The sequence below is a fragment of the Protopterus annectens genome, chromosome 8.part1 (assembly GCF_019279795.1).
Source record: "Protopterus annectens isolate FY-2018-M chromosome 8.part1, PAN1.0, whole genome shotgun sequence".
NCBI lineage: Eukaryota > Metazoa > Chordata > Ceratodontiformes > Protopteridae > Protopterus > Protopterus annectens.
This window is the reverse complement of record NC_056742.1, coordinates 541,866,519-541,884,014: the sequence shown is the minus strand read 5'-3', so window position 1 is coordinate 541,884,014 and position 17,496 is coordinate 541,866,519. Positions and strand designations below refer to the sequence as shown.

The 17,496-nt window shown below is 42.8% G+C and overlaps 1 protein-coding gene across 2 annotated transcripts in view; it reads right to left on the bottom strand.

The window, feature by feature from the left end:
• The window catches only part of USP10 (ubiquitin specific peptidase 10), an 864,697-nt gene that overhangs the window by 315,211 nt on the left and 531,990 nt on the right, over positions 1-17,496 (bottom strand). For both annotated transcript variants that reach the window (XM_044082060.1, XM_044082061.1), the window contains exon 10: positions 15,614-15,791. In XM_044082060.1, the coding sequence (XP_043937995.1) occupies positions 15,614-15,791 (178 nt within the window). The remainder of the gene's footprint in view (positions 1-15,613; positions 15,792-17,496) is intronic.

Sequence of the window (17,496 nt, the reverse complement as noted above, 5' to 3'; positions counted from 1 at the left end):
AAGGCTTTCATTAAGTCTGTGTTGATCTGGCAACCCACAAATGTTTTGTCTTGTTCTGGGGCCAAGGAAGACTTTGGGAAGTTGATGGTAAACCCCAGTCGTTGGAGTAGGCACATGGTGAACTCTAGATATGAGTAACAGGGTTTCCTTTCGGTCTGCTAGGATCAGGATGTTGTCCAGGTAGGGGAAAATCTGAATCCCGTGTTCTGGTGGAAACTTCAGGATGTTGTCCAGGTAGGGGAAAATCTGAATCCCGTGTTCTGGTGGAAACTTTTAAGAACAGGATTAAGAAGGAAAGGTCGAGAATTGGTCTCCATGGTCCATCTTTTTTGGGGACCAGAAACATTCTTGAATAGAAGCCTTTTCCTTCCTGCCCTGGAGGGACAGGTTCTATAGTACCCAAGTTCAGAAGGTCTTTCAGAATCTGTGGGAAGAGGTGTCTCTGAATTTTTGGGGGAAAGGGGATGCCCCTTAAGGGTGGCCTTTCTTTCCAGAAGAGGAAATATCCATTTTGAATAATAAGAATCCATTTGTCTGTGGTGATAGTTTTCCAAAAGGGAAGGCAGTGGGAGAGGTGGGAAGAAAGAGGGAGGTGGACAAGGCAGTCACGCATTGTTGGGGCCTCCTCTACCTTGAAAGGGCTGTCTAGAGGGTGGCTGAAAGCACGTCTAAGAGGTTTGTCTTCTGGCCCCTCTTCTGTGTCTGGAAGAGGTAGGTCCAGCTGGAGCAGGGTTTCTCCTGACAAAGGTGGCTTTGGCAGGGTAATTCCTGTAATATTTGGGAATAGCAGACACCAGAAGATGCTTGATGTCTTGCAATTCCTTATTCTTTTCTTGCAGATTTTTGAATAGGTTTGCTGACTGTTTTCCAAAAAAGAAGTTAGGGTCCAGAGGGGCATCTAAGATTTTAGACTTGAAACCTTTGGGTAAGTGTTGCAGACGTAGCCAGGAATATCTCCCAAGTACAGTGGCAGATGCTGCAGATCGTGCAAAGGCCTCTGCAGCATCAGAAAGTACAGTTTTGTACACTTACCAAAAATGCAGATGTTCGAGTGTATTCACTGTTGCAGCCATCACACTTGGGTTATCCTGCCAGGGGTAGCCCTTAGTCAGCCCAAATACCAGCGGAGTAGTATTTCTGTCTCAGTTGCTGTCGCTTCAGGACTGACGTCAGGTTGTCAGGGGTATAAAAACAGGCAGCTAATGCCATTACATCAGTTTTTCTTGCCCCAAATGTCAGCAGCCCCCAAACAGGGAGCTACATTATGGTGGAAAAACACCACCAGTAAAAAGTAAATACCAACAGCCCTGAGTGAGAAAAAGAGAGAGAGACAAGGGGGCTGGAGGGTGGGAAACCAGGACTGCAACAGTGAATACACTCTAACATCTACATTTATGGTAAGTGTGCACAACTGTACTATGTTTTTCGTGTTTCACTGTTGCAGTCATCACACTTGGGTTGATTCCCAAAGCTGAAGAATGGGTGGGAGGCAGTCAAGAAGAGCTAGGGCTGGCTAGTATGCCCTTGCAGGAATGCGGTTGTAAAGGCCGTCCTGGATTTGGAAAGGATAGGCAAGTGGTAATGCCTGGTGAAGGTATGAACAGAGCTCCAAGTTGCAGCTTCCAAAATGTCCCTGGTAGGGACTCCTCTGAGAAAGGCTGCAGAGGTTAAAGTTGCCCTAGTGGAATGTGTTCTTACCTCCTGAGGGGGTGGTTTCTCATGGTGTTTGTAATAGAAATGGATACAGTGTGCTATCCCATCTGGAGATGGTTTGTTTAGATATGGCCTTGCCCTCTGCACCCCTGCTGCAAAGCTGACTAGCAAATGGTCAGATTTCCTAAAGGGCTTAGTCCTATCAAGGTAGAATCTTAGCTGTCTGTGCACATCTAAATAGTGCAGGATCCTTTCCCCCTTACTTTGAGGATTAGGGAAAAAGGTGGGCGAATGGACAGATTGGTTGAGAGCCACAAAGGCCACAACTTTAGGCACAAAAGAAGGGTTAGTCCTGAGAAAGACCCTGTCAGCATGAAAAATGATGAAGGGTTCCACAGCCATAAGTGCTTGTAGCTCAGACACTCTTCTAGCTGAAGTGATGGCCAGAAACAAGGCTGATTTCCAAGAGAGAAATCTTAACTCTGCTGATGCTGCAGGTTCAAAGGGGGGGAGCGTGAGCTTTTCCAACACAAAGTTAAGGTGCCAAACAGGGGTAGGGGCTCTTCTTGGTGGCCTTAAGTTGTTAGCCCCTCTCAGGAACTGCTTGATGAGAGGGTGTGAGAAGAGAGGTGGCTTAGTGCTGTAATGAGCAGAGATGGCAGAGGCACGGATCTTAACTCATTAACCCCGAGTACCTTCTCATGGCGCCTCTGTGCTTAACACAGAGTGCGCCATGAGAAGATAGGAATTCCCTTATGTTAACCCCGAGTGCCTTCTCCCAGCGCAGTTAACTTTGCAGTCAGATAGAATCTCCATGGTTGAAAATTAAGTTGAAAAAGTAACTGAACTTTATTAGGTACCTTGTCAGCTTACTTTTCAGCCTGGAGTTACATGGTGTTTGTATTGAAGTTTTCGGAGAAAATCAATTTGCAAATCACGCTCTACTTTCCTCTCATAGCAAGCCGATTTTCTGTCTGTTTAATCAAGTAAGCCATTGTGTCCAATCCAAGACACTGCTAGCTTAACACCTCCACCCCTGCCATAGAAATCCTTTGTTGTTGGCTAATAAATAGGGGATCCAACAGTAAAAATTCCCTTTTCTTGCTTGTGCAAAATTTACTGCTGAATCCCTCTATTTATTTTCGCTGGACACTTCACTGAACGGAGTCCTTCTACAGCCGAAAGACCTGCATCGGAGATCTGTCTGTGCAAGTTCCTTCCCCAGACCATTTCATCCAATCCAGAATAAGGTAGGATGGTGCAAGCTTTGCTTCTTGCAATGTGCAATTATTGCTGTAGGGAGACAAAGTATACCCAACTGAGCTTGGGTGTGTTGTATGACGAGGTCGAGTAAATGCTGAAACTGTGCATAAAGTTTTTTTTTTTTTTTGCATCATGGTTACTATTTTTTTAATCTAAATATCATGTACAGCTTCATATCTGTTGTCATACAAGTGGGCCGCCTATAATATATGGTGTTTACAACAAGTTGTCTGCTGTTACGTCGTGGTCTATGTTATGCTGGATTTGTATGTATCCGTTAGCTTTTGCTAACCGTTTGTCATGCATTGAAGTGTTTCCTGCCTGGGCCTCCGCTGAAAATGGGCTCTGTCTCGGGCTTTCCTTTTGCTCTTCTGTACTTGTAAATGCTTGGTAGAATTACCTCTGCCTTTGAACATTCCCTAAAGTATAAGTGCTGTTTGTAAATACACAGTTAGCAGTCTCATAATTCACCTTCTCTTTTTATTTTTTTGTACACTTTCTGAATACCTCAAGGGAACTAGCTAGGCACACAATCGCTAACGGACAGTTACCGGTGGATTACGAGTATTCCCTAAAGTATAAGTGCAACGGCAGCTGTGCGTAGATGGTTTGGCGTTTTTTTTTTTTTTTTTTAGTAAATCTAAGAGAGCCACACCAAGAGATACATACCATAATACCCAACTGAGCTTGGGTGTGTTGTATGACAAGGTCGGGTAAACGCTGAAACCGTGCATAAAGTTTTTTTTTTTTTTGCATCACGGTTACTATTTTTTTTTTAATCTAAATATCATGTACAGCTTCATATCGGTCTATGCTATGCTGGATTTGTATGTATCCGTTAACTTTTGCAAACTGTTTGTCATGCATTGAAGTGTTTCCTTCCTGGGCCTCCGCTGAAAATGGGCTCTGTCTCGGGCTTTCCTTTTGCTCTTCTGTACTTGTAAATGCTTGGTAGAATTACCTCTGCCTTTGAAGATTCCCTAAAGTATAAGTTCTGCACAGCCTTTGTAAATACACAGTCTCATAATTCACCTTCTCTTTTTATTTTTTTGTACACTTTCTGAATACCTCAAGGGAACTAGCTAGGCACACAATCGTTAACGGACAGTTACCGGTGGATTACGAGCATTCCCTAAAGTATAAGTGCAACGGCAGCTGTGTGTTTTTTTTTTTTAGTAAATCTAAGAGAGCCACACCAAAAGATACATACCATAATGCATGGAAGGCAGCTGTGCGTAGATGTTTTGGTGTGTGTTTTTTTTTTTTTTTTATAAATCTAAGAAAGCGACAGCAAGAGATACATACCATAATGCATGGAAACCTTAGCTGGTAAAGTATCCAAACCTTTGAACATTCCCTAAAGTATAAGTGCAACGGCAGCTGTGTGTCGATGTTTTGGCATGTTTTTTTTTTTGTTTGTTTTTTTTTTTGTGCAAGGGTCAGGGCTGAAAAGGGTCTTTGGAATAGTTTATGTTTAATGAATACAGTAAAATTACATATGTCAAGATAGTTTGATTACTTTTCTATAATTGTAAGCTTGTAAATGTACACATAGTTAGCGAATACCTCAAGGGAACTAGCTAGGCAGACAATCGCTAACAGGCTAATTTATACTAATTTCACTGACGGCCAGTTACCATTGGATTACAAGCAACAGCAGCAGTGCATGTTTTGGCGTGTTTTTTTTTTCTATAATTGTAAGCTTGTAAATGTAGTTTTGGTGTGTTAAGGAAAGTCTTCACCTGGGTCGCATGCAAATACATGTATATTGTAAAGCAGGCTTATGAATGTGTATTGGAGGAGTGGAGGAAAGAATATAACAAATAATTTACTGTTGATTTAATCCCTATAATGCAAACACTCTGTATTCATCCTTAGTCGTGAGCATTTCCGCTGTCAGGTACTACAGTCTGTACTTAATTCCACTGATGTTAACTTATAGAATATTAAAAAGGTGTGATCTTTTCACACAGCAATGACAGTATAATGCATAACTACACTACTGTAAAAAAATCTGTTGTCTTACAATGAGTTTACATCCCTTACTGGTGAAGTGCCCACTGGGGAAAGTGGTTTATTGTGTGATTTTTGGTGCTTTTGCATTCACAACACAAACAGCTGATGAGTTTACTGGGGAAAATAATTTATTACTGTGTCACAGAAAAGCTTTTGCATAACTGGAAAATCCATTTGGCCATTTTATTGTCCTGGGAGCTGGCTGTGCTACATTGATTAACTGGCTTAGTTTAATTTGAAGCATGGTGCCATGACCTGTTCTCTGAGCTGATCTATTGTTTAGAATATTGTGGTACAAATATGGTGTAAGAAGCATAGGTTATCTTTACATCAGTTTTCATAGATGGTTATTATAAAGTTTTGTTTTGTTGTATCCAGCTTTCGAGTGTGTACTTGAATGAATTGGGAACAACTGACATATGACCGGAAGTCTTTATCTACTTCTGTGAATGAATTCTGTCCATGCTGTAGTGTAGCCATTTCTTATCTGTTAACAATATGCACATACTGTCTTCAAGAACACTGCTGATAAATAACTCTAGAAATGTTGGAATGCTGATTTTTGGCATTGCTCAACTAGATATTTTGGACAATATTTCTGCCTTTTTACTTATGTGTCTTATTGGAACCAGAGGGATGGTTAGGTGAGAGAAATGAATTACTACTTTTTGGAGTAATTGTTATACGACTCAACCAGATAGGTTACACATTTGTGACTATTTATTTTTCTGATTATACTCACTAGTTGCCTCAGTGAGATGAAGGTTATTACTTACAGACTACAGTGAGATGAAGGTTATTACTTACAGACTACTACCAGCATGGAGCTACCATATATTTTGGGCAATACTCCTGCCTTTGTTGGTCATGTATGGACTTTAGGTGGGAGGAAGGGCTCAGTAATATAATAATGAGTCTGTGTTGCATAACACCTGCACCAGGAAATATAATGAATGTCTACTCAACAGGTTATGTGCAGCAGTTATCACCCGTGTCTGAGCATGCAGAACTTTGCAGTAATGATATGAAGTAATCATCACATTAACAATAAGTGCAGTTACAATGTAACACTGAGTCATTCTCACTTTTCATGTAAAACTATCAGCAGCTGTCACTGTTATTCACATAAGTAGAAGTCGTTATCACATTGATGAATGCATAAGCCAGATGTATGCAGATCAGGGCAAGAAACATCACAATCCTTCCGCCCTTGATTCCTTATGTCCATTGCTGAATGGACACATGTAAAGAGAAAAGGCAGAGGTAAGGCAGACTGCTGACACTGAAGGAGGTCGTGAGACTGTAGTGGTATCAGTGTCTGAGTGGGTAGCCAGCACAGGTATTGGACACATCAAATGGCCTTGCCTGCCACTGACGTCCCATGCCTGTCCTAGGTTCATTAGTGGAGTGGTGGTCCTTACCTTGCTTTTTCTCTTTACATGTACCCATTCAGCAGTATGCTGGCTAAACCAAGAATGCGTATATTTACAATCATATGTGTCTACATTGTAAAACAACTGCTTCTGAATGCTGTACATATGTACATATATCAGTTTTGTTAGGACTCAGGTTATGGAAATTATGATTTTTTCATATTTTGGTAAATAACTTTGCAAGGGAGCATGTCAGTGTGCCAAGTAATTCCTCATTTTGAAGACAGTATTGCTGGTTCCAACATGGTAAAAGAACTGTGCCTGTATGTTTGAGACGTGCAGATATCAAAGTTTGTTTGGGACTTTGTTTATGGAAATTATGATTTTTTTCATATTTTGATAAATAACTTAGCAAGGGAGCATCTGAATGTGCCAAGTAATATCTCATTTTGAAGACAGTATTGCTGGTTCCAACATGGTAAAAGAAATGAGCCTGTATGTTTCACACGTGCAGATATCAAAGTTTGTTTGGGATTTAGGTTATGGAAATTATGATTTTTTTCATATTTTGGTAAATAACATTGCAAGGGAGCATCTGAATGTGCCAAGTAATATCTCATTTTGAAGACTGTATTGCTGGTTCTAACATGGTAAAAGAATTGTGCCTGTATGTTTCACACATGTGCAGACAAAGTTTGCTTCGGACTTAGGTTATGGAAATTATGATTTTTTTTCATATTTTGGTAAATAAGTTTGCAAGGGAGCATCTGAATGTGCTAAGTAATACCTCATTTTGAAAAGATTATTTATAGTTCTAACATGGTAAAAAAATGGTGCCTGTATGTTGTACTCATAGGCAGATATCAAAGTTTGTTTCGGACTTAGGTTATGGAAATTATGATTTTTTTCATATTTTGGTAAATAACTTGTAAAGGGAGCATCCCATTGTGTGAAGTAATACCTCATTTTGAAGACCGTACTGATAATTCTAACATGGTAAAAGAATAGTGTCTGTATATTATACTCATGTGCAGATATCAAAATTTGTTTCGGACTTAGGTTATGGAAATTATGATTTTTTTTCATATTTTTGGTAAATAACTTTGCAAGGGAACATCTGAATGTGCTAAGTAATACCTCATTTTGAAAACAGTATTGATAGTTCTAACATGGTAAAAGAATGGTGCCTGTATGTTGTACTCCTATGCAGATATCAAAGCTTGTTTCGATGATGGGTTATGAAAATTATGATTTTTTTTTCATATTTTACTAGATAACTTTGCAAGGGAGCATCTGAATGTGCCAAGTAATACATCATTTTGAAGCAAGTATTGCTGGTTCCAACATGGTAAAAGAATTTTGCCTGTATGTTGGACACATATGCAGAAATCAAAGTTTGTTTGGAATTAGGTTATGGAAATTATGATTTTCTTTCATATTTTGGTAAATAACTTTGCAAGGGAGCATGTCAGTGTGCCAAGTAATACCTCATTTTGAAGACAGTGTTACTCCTTACAACATGATAAAAGAACTGTGTCTGTGCACTCTACACATGTAGAGATATCACAGTTTGTTTAGTCTTGTACGATTATGAAAATTATACATTTACAATACTTTTCATTATTATGCCCATATCTTTGCAAGGGAGCATGGTGATCGCACAAATGATGCATCACTTTGAAGCTGACATTCAGATGCACAACTTCTACACTTATATGTAGGCTCTGTCTGCTACAGGTGATGAGATATTATGCTTTGTTTATTTATCAATTATGAAAAATAATATATTAATCATATTTCTGTGAATACCTCAAGAAAGGAACATCACACAGTAATGGTTAAGGTATCATTTTAAAGCTGACATTCATATTAACAAATTACATTCAAATTGTATGGGTCTGCATGGTACATTGACCAAGATATCATGCTTTGTTTTTCCAAAAAGGTAAAAAATATGCACAATATCAGCATTCCTTGCCAACTATTTAATAATGACTTTGAGATACACTATCAACATTTACACTGTTGGAAAGGTCAGTGTCTGCTGAACAACTTTCCTGTATACATGTTTAGTCTAGCTCTTATAGTTAAAGAGTTATGAACATTTGTTTTCTGTATGGTATTACAAATGGATTTTCTGAAAATGAGCTCAGGCTGCACTATTGTTCCTATGGTGGAATTATGCAGGCAGCTTTTCCTGAGCTGCTCTGGAGTGAATGAGTTAATGGAAGAGAAGGATAGGCCCTGTGAAGTAGGTGTGCTAGGTAATCCAGGATGAGAGGTAAGGAGGGCTGTGCTGGATCCGCTCCTTTAGTCTGGATCCAGGAACAATACCTTTTCCACTTGTCAGCATAGGATTTTCTTGTACTGGGTCATTTGGCTTCATGTAGGACATCCAGTACCTGCTTGCTTAGGCTGGCCAGTGGAGGAGAAGTCAAGGAATAAGCCAGGCTGCAAGGTTCAGGGTCTGCAATTGTGGAAGCAACAACTGTCCCTCCTGCTGAGTCAGGAGAGTTGGAATCTGGGGGAGGTGCCATGGAGGCAACGGTGACAGACTGTGCAGTAGTGGGTACCAGTGTTGGCGTGGCCAGTCTGGGGCAATCAGGACTGCCCTTGGTCTTTCCTCCCTTATCTTGAATAATAAATATTCTTGTAAGAAGAGGTAGAGGGGGAAATGCATAGATTGAGAGGTTCACCCACTGGAAGGATAGGGCATCCACTTTCCAGGCCTTGCTGTGTGGTTCCTTGGTGCAGCATTTGCTGAGCTGGTGGTTGTAGTGGGAGGCAAATAGGTCCATCTTCGGGGTACCCCATTTCTGGGTCACAAGGCTGAAGGTGTTGTGGTTTTTGTCACTCGTGTGGGTCTAGGAGATTTCTGCTCAAGTTGTCTGCCAGAGAGTTTTGGTTACCTGGCAGGAATTGAGCTTGCAGGTGAATATACATGGCTGAGGCCATGATCCAGAAGGTCATGGCTAGCCTGCAGCGTGGGTAAGAGTGCGTTCCTCCCCTGCTTGTTGATGTATCACATCACTGTGGTGTTGTTGGTTTTGATTAGTAGAGGCCCCGGAAAGAGTAGGGATCTGAAAGTTGTCAGAGCATGCTGAACAGCTAGCATCTCTTTTTGGTTGATGTGCACATGAATTTGATTTGGGCTCCAGTGGCCCTGAACAGTCTGATGCATCTGTGGTTAGGGTCTGGGCGGCGTGAGGTTGTGTAAAGGGAAGCCCCTTGTTGAGGTTGCATGCTACTGCCCACCAAAGGAACTCTTTCCTTAGACAAGGTGTCATAGGTATGAGATAGTTTCCATGTCCTGAGAACGTTGGCACCAAAGACTTTTTAAATACCACTGAAGTTTCCTCATATGCAGTCTGGCATATGGAAGTAGTAGAATACAGGAGGCCATGAACCCTAAAGCTTGCAGGATTTTCCTTACGGATAACTGGGTTCTGGTGGCCATTTGAGAGAAGTAGCCTGACAGACAGGCTTGTTTTTTCTAGAGTAAGGAATGCCAATTGGAATGCCGTGTCCAAGCTTGCTCCCAGGAATACAATTTTTTGACTGTGGACTAGTTTGGATTTTTTTTCATTGATAGTGTACCCCAGGGAGGTTAGAAGGCCCCTTTACAAATGTCAGGTGCTGAAACAGCTTTTCCTGTCTTCCTGAAACAGGCAATCGTCCAAGTAGGGTAAATTTGAATATTTCTCAGTCTGCAATAGGCAATGGATGGAGCCAGGCATTTTGTGAAAACTCTGGGAGCAGTGGTTAAACCATAGGGAAGTGCAGAGAGCTGATAATGCATAGATCCTGCCCTGAAATGTACAAATTTCCTGCAGGAGTCCCTGATTGGTATGTGCAGATAGGAATCCTTTAAATCTAGGGTGGGTAACGAGGCATCTTTGGACGGCATAGGGAGAAGCTGCTGTAGGATGAGCATTTTGAATTTTGGTAAAACCAGGAATGTGTTTAGAATGGATAGATCTAGGATTGGGCGCAAAGTGCCCTCTTTTCTGGGTAACAGGAAAAGTCTGGAATAAAAAGCTTGGCCTATCTGTTCTGCAGGAACAGGCTGAATTGCCCTTATGGAGAGCAGGGACTGAACTTGGTTTTGTGCCTCTGCCCACTGGTTTAGATAAAGGTCTGGGAACCCTTTTGGGGTTGGCAGCATGTGGAAATAAAATCTGTGCCTCTGGGATACTATGTTGAGGACCCATCGATCACTGGTGATGGAGGTCCAGTTTTTTGCATGGTGGGCAAGTTTTCCTCCTAGGGGCATGAGTAATTGGGCAAAGGTGAGGGGAGGAGTTGAGAAGTCACTGTGAATTCTTTCCATAAGGGGGTGGCTTAGCACTCCCTGTTTTAGAAGTGGAAGTACTCCATTGCTTAGATCTCTGCATACCCTGAGACTGCAGTCTGGGGGATCTGTTTCCTCTTGGTCTAGCTTGAGGTGGCCTTGAGAGGGCTGGAAAGGACCAATGTTTTGAGGAGCAATGCCTATTGAATCTTGGAGGCTGCACTTGCAAAAAAAAAAAATCTTTGTCTGCATAGACTTAGCTTTTTCTTCCATCTTTTTAAAAACCTCTTCTGCTTTGGTGCCAAACAGATTGTCCTTGTTTAGAGGTGCGTCCAATAATTTTGATTTGACATGGTCTGGCAAGATCTGCTCCTTAAGCCAAGCATGCCTTCTAAGTACAGAACCTGTGACTGCTGCCCTGCAAGATGCTTCTAGGGCGTCAAACCCACACTGCAGGGTATGCTTGCTGACTTGGCTTGTAGAATGCATAAGCTCCTGTAATTCTTTATTTTCTGCACAGTCAGAGAAGGTAGATAATTTTTGCTCAATAAGTTCCACAGTATGTTGCTGGCACTTCAGCATGTAGAACTGACAATTTAATGCTCTAATGGCAAGAGTTGCAGAGGTGTATACTTTTTTACCCCCATCTGTCTAAAGCTCGCAAATCCCTGTTCGAGGGGGTGGGATTCTTAGCTGTAGTTGATTTTATTCCTTTAGGTCCTTGGGAGATGACCTCTGGGTTAGCAGTAGGATTTTTGAAAAGAAATGTGCGAGTGTCAGGGACTCTGTACCACCCTGTCAGGTTTTCTGGGAGCAGGGGGTAAAGTATCAGGAGTTGGACTGGATTCCATAAAGACATCATCCACCACATCCAGTACAGGAGGGATAGCTAAGGGTCTGTGCTGTGGTAAATCTAAAAATTCCCAGAGTCTCTTTTTGGACTGAGGATAATCCTGGCATTCCCAATGGAAATGCTCTCTCAAAGTATGTAGGGTTTCACCAAAAGAAAATTCCTCTGGAGGGGAGGCAGAAGTAATCGATTCCTCTGCGTCAGAATCCTCACAGGCAGATAAGGGCATGTCTTCATAATCACAAACCTCAGTTGTCAGATAAAGCTGCTGGGGACAAGTCTCTTTCTTTTAGCAGGGGAAGGCTGGCTTCCCCTAATCAGCATGATAAGGTCTTCCACCATTTTAAGCGTCTGTGACTGTGGCAAGGAAACAGATGCTTGAATTAGGGTGGTCGGTTTTTTAGGCGTAGCTCGTACTCTTGGCCTTAGAAACTCACTAGTTTTAGAAAGAACTGAAGACGCGAAAGAAGCTGTTGGTTTGTGTTGAACATCGGTACTGCAAAGAACTTCCTCAGAAGCTGGTGCCTGCACAGTGGCTCCGAACCCATCTAAGGAAGAGGCATCCGCAGGTTCCATAGTCAAAGAAGAGTCTCGCAGCATACCGGACTCCAAACGGGTCTCGACAGCGGCCTGCGAATCCATCGAAGCGGGCATCAGGGGCTCCAAAAGCACCTCACTGAGTACTGGCGAAATGGCGACTAGCTTAACATAAGCTTTGTTGGCAGTTTTGGACCTGTGCGGTCTGTCTTTATCCTTAAGTTTTTTCGGAAGATCGGTAGTCGGACGGCTTACCAAAGCCATTTCAGAATACGAAGATCAAGAACGAAAGTATTTAGCTACAATAAGGGCCAGACGAATAGTACGGGCATTGAACAAAGTACAAAACCAGCAGCGAGGCACGTCGTGGTCTGGGCCTAAACAGGTGACGCAGTAAGAATGGAAATCTCGTTGTAATATCTGCTTTCCACAGGCGAGACAATGACTTTTTCTGACATCAGTTAGAGCAAGAAAAAAGGATCCCCAACGGGGTACTTAGCTTTAGAAGACTTCAACTTCAATTTCGGAAATGAAAACTCCGGTAGCGGCCGACTGGCACTTGTGAGATCTGCTTCGGGCTCCTCGGCAAGACAGACTGATGTAATGGTGTCGGCTGCCTGTTTTTATACCACTGACAACCTGACGTCAGTCCTGAACTGACGGAGAAATACTACGCCTCTGGTATTTGGGCCGACTGAAGGCTACCCCTGGCAGGATAATCCAAGTGTGATGACTGCAACAGAGAAACACGAAGAAGATCTACACCTAAAGGAGTGTCTGCCTACTTGGGCAGCGAGAGACAGTTTAGAAGAGATGCCAGATTTAGTGGGTCAGGAGTAGCAGCCAGCAGAGTGGAGGCTTGAGAGACCAGGTCCAGAGCATATTTGGTCATATGGGTCCGACAGCTGATGGCTCTAAAGGCCAGTGTGGAAGAGGTGTAAACTTTCATTCCAATTCTATCCATAGTTTTGATATATTTGCCTGTAGGTAAGAGAGAGGCAGAGAAAATCAGTCTGGATTGTTTATCTGGTGAAATGGCAATCACAGCAGAATCTGCCAGTGGTGGTTTGACTAGAAATTTCTGGTCATCAGGCACCTTGCAGGTGGTCTGGCCTCTTAGGGGCAGATGGCTGAGAATCTGGTGTCTTAGATGCGGAGGAAAAGGCATCTAAACAGGCGGGAATGGCAGGTGGAATGGTAGAAGGGGAGAGAGATTCCATTTGTAATAGTTCAAAATACGTCTTTTGAGTATCAGATGTCTGAGCGATGTCCCATTTGAAGTACTCCTTCATTTTGGTTATGATCTCACCAAAGGTGATATCCTCTGGAGGGGAGTCCCCTTCAATGGATTCTTCATCTGGGGAACAGTACTCTTGAGGAGATGCTATTTGGGAGGTGCAAGATATTGGTTCATCAGAAAATGAGTAATAGGCCTCTTGCTCTTCGTCACTATCTTGTGAAGGAGGAAGAGAAGAGACAGAGGCAGGCCTAGGGTTGAGGAGAGGAAGAGTAGATGGAGAAGAAGCTGAGGGCCTAAGGGCCATAAAGGCCTGCATCAAGGATGAGGTGAAGGACTGCCAATCAGGTAAGCCATCGGCGGGTGTAGCCAGATGTTTGGTTTTCTGTTTCTTTTTAACTGGAGTAAGGCCTGGAATCGGATGTCTGGCTACGGATAACTGGTGGGAGGAGGTATTCCGGTCGAAGGCCTGGTTGTGTCTTTTCCCCCCTCAACCTCGGTGGTAGCCGACGTCTGGGTTAGCTCCATGAACGTGCTTGTCGTCAACTGAGAAGCGGCTTCCTCAAAGGTCGCCAAAGTCGACAGATCTGTCAGACGTTCCTCAACACCTAAATCGGTAGCTGGCGAGGTGTCTGAAAGTAGAGACGCAGTGGAACAGGGCCTAGGAACCTTGGCCTTCTTTCGTGGAGGTTCAGTTCCGGCTTCCAAAATGGGATCCATCCTAAATGCCAATTTGTTAAGTCGTTGGTTTTCTAGGTAAATATTAAATGTAGCCAGACAGCTGCGTAGGGTCTTAGGAATGAAGAATTGGCAGACGGAGCAAGTGGTGTGATCGTGCTCTCGGCCAAGGCAAAAAAAAGCAGCGGTAGTGTGTACCTTTATGGGGTATCTGGCAACCACATTGGCATTTGCCCTTTTATGCTGACATTGGCTAAAGTTTACTACAACAAACCAAGCTTTATCTAACTTTCAAAGAAGAAAAAACTCCAACGAGGTACTTAGCTTTCAAAAGTCTTGAGGTAAAGGAGCAAAGCACACAATGGGACGGTCATCTGCGGCTGAAAAGTTCTGAGGTCTGTACATGCAGACGTCACATTTAAGGTCCTTGTTTTATGGCCCTACGTGTGACGTTCCACGCAACTGCAACAGCCAAGTTGAAACTTTTGTATAGGAGCTGACGTACGGGTTGCCTGACGCCGAAAATCCCACACCAAGAATACTGCAACACAGGAATAGAAGGACATTGGTAGGAAACCACAAGCCGGCCTACTGTAATCCTAGAAAAAAGTCTGGCTGGGGCTAGGAGCAAATGACCCATTAAGACTCAGTTGTTTAGGCTTTGTCGTGGGCTGGGCTTCAGGTGTCTGTGTCTTGTAAGGACAAATTGCCGACAGGGATTTGAAAAATCAAGGGGGGAATCCTGGGCTCCAAGTGCTATGGGCACTTATGTCCTTTTCCAAAATAACTATGGAGAATCCACTCAGTGATATTTAAGTGATGTTCTGATGTGGGTGCTCAGCCAAAAATATGGCACTAAGACTGACCTTTGGTCTGGTGGACTAAAAGCATGACAGTCTCCAAAAGGTTAAAGTCAGATGTCTTGGCTATAAGATGTGTCACAACTGGGGGATGTTAAAGTCCTTACCTGAAGCTCATGCACTCAGACCTACAAGCCTTAGGTGAATTACCTGGTTCAAGGGTATACTCTGACTCCTCCTTTGTGACTCACTTCTACAGTTTATTCTTTTTTTTTGCAGTCTTCCATACAACCTTGCTGCTACGACTTCACAAACGCTCCAGACTATCTATAAATGCCAGTTTCTTTTGGCAGGTGCACCAGGAGGACCTGCAGCCTTCTTTTAACATACTTCAGACACAGGTTCTGGCAAAGCTAACCATTACCAGGGTCTTGTACACCTGACAAAGGCAGTACTGCACAGTGGCCCTGATAATCTGAGGAATATGACACCTGCAGACACACCAGTCTCTCTTCTTTGGCTCAAGTAAAGCACACATTTCCATGTAGCAAATTCATCCAACCATAATACAATTGTCCTTTAAGGTGAAGGAAAAAGGCTCCCCATCAAAATACTTATCTACTTCAGATGTTTTAGTCATATCCCTGGACCAATGCTGGATAGCAACACACACACAACCGACAAGATAAACATGTCAATACCTTACTAATTAGATGGCAGAGCCAGCTGCCACCTATGTAGCAAGTATATAAAGACATCCAAGATAAAGTGTTGCCAGCTCAGCCTTTGGAGAGGAAAGGTGATAGTTCTAAAAGTCAGTCCGAATGTTAACACTCAGCAAGCAACAAAGATCTCTAGTGTTATAATTGCAGCACCTAGATGAAGAACAGATGTTAAGGGGTGGGGAGGGCTTACCTTATATGTCCACCAAAGATGTCTGTAATGGCAGTCGGAACAAAGTCAGCCTGGCGTGTAACTGAAATTCTGTTACGGGGTCCTACTTGTTCCCACTCATCCTCACTACCTTCTTCTTCCTTGTCCTGTTCATCCTCAAAACTAACTGGAGGCTCAGGGCCATTCAACACAGCGTTCTCTATTGAAGTGAAAAAAAAAATCAGGCATGGCAAACCTAAGCAAGTCTTCTTAAATCACTGACCTGCACTTAGAAGTAGATCAAATATGTTGGAAATGTTAAAGTACTAATCAAACAGAAAAACAAGATGCATTAATAACCTGGCAAACTAGACAAAAAGCTTCTATAATGAAGTCTCCATTAAAGATTAGGGTATTTGCAATTTGCTGTATTTCTTTCAAAGACTGGCCAATATAAAAGGCTAAAATGGTTCTTGGATACAAGATTGAAAGCATATTCCTCACCTATGACAACTGCAGAAACGGTAAAGGGTTTAGACGGTCACGACCAGAATTTCTGCTGTGGTTGAAAACAGGAAGCTTGGACAAACAGGACAGGTTAAGGACACCATCTTACAGGCCAGTGTGCAGTCTGCAAAGCTGACAGGTATATACATCGCCTTATGTACCACATATATGACTATGGTATTCGCTGTTACTACCCCCAAGGTCCCTGACTGGCATTCCTACTTTAAAGGCCCTCGGCATCTGTTTCAGATCGATATGTCCAAGTATCACAGACTTTCTCCACAAACTTTGTATCTTCAGGTGGGATGAATATGCTCCACGCCAGACCAGAAATGAGAAATCTAAAATTCCTGCCCTTCTAAGAACTGCACACCTTCCACAGTATTGTTCACTGCTGCAGCAGTGACAACACCTAGGAAAATTCTCCCAGATTACTGACCAGTGGGTGGGCTGGCCTTCAGAGGAGTGGTCTGCAAAAGACCTTGGAGTATGGCCATGGCAAATCCTGCCATATCTCTATAGGTAATTTTCAGGTTATAAAACTTCAAAAAGGTAAGGACAAATAACCAAGTAGCTATCTCAAAGAAGGTCTAGGTACCGACTTCTCTAATGAGGGCAATGATGGTGCACACATACCTGCTTACACGGAGATGGTCTGTTCAGAACCTACTTTGATTTTCTGTCTCCTTTAGTCCATTCAAGGTAAAAGTTAATTTTTTAACACACAAGCAGGGTATGCAATATTCTTTACCCGACATTCAGGCTGACAGGATAGAACACACAGAGGTTAATGGCCTGACCTACTGAAACTCCTACCAGCACCGTGGACATGAAAGTGAAATTCGTGTTGAGTGGTAATCCTTTCTTGTGGGAAATCAGAAAGCCACAACTGCACTTGAAGGCCTGCAGTCCTGATATACTTCTGGCAGATGCAACAGCCACCAAAAAAGGCAGTTTTTCACATCATGTATCTGAGAGGTGCACCAGCAGCTGGCTCAAAAGTGGTAAAATATACTTAACTGAATTCTCATTGTAGAGAGACTACTTTTTCAAATTGGGGGGGGGGGGTCAGAAATAAAAGTCCTTAAGGAACTGCTTAACTGAAAAACATCCTTGTTTACTAGGACTGAAGAAATAGTGCCATCACCCTTGGCTATCAGAATTCAAACATTAGAATCAGACGCCTGCAATGAGGCAGTCAGACCAACAGTACTGCAGAATTTCAAATAAGGAGGATTTGACATCACCCCAGATGTGTGGTGGCATCCCGAGGAGCAACAATGGAAGCCTTAGAAGTAAGTATCGAAGTCTGGAGCAGCAAAAACACCTCACCAGACCCACATCTCTGAGTGGGGCATCCACAGACTAATTTACAGACACGATAACAACCCTGGACAATGCTGCAACCTTTTCTCATT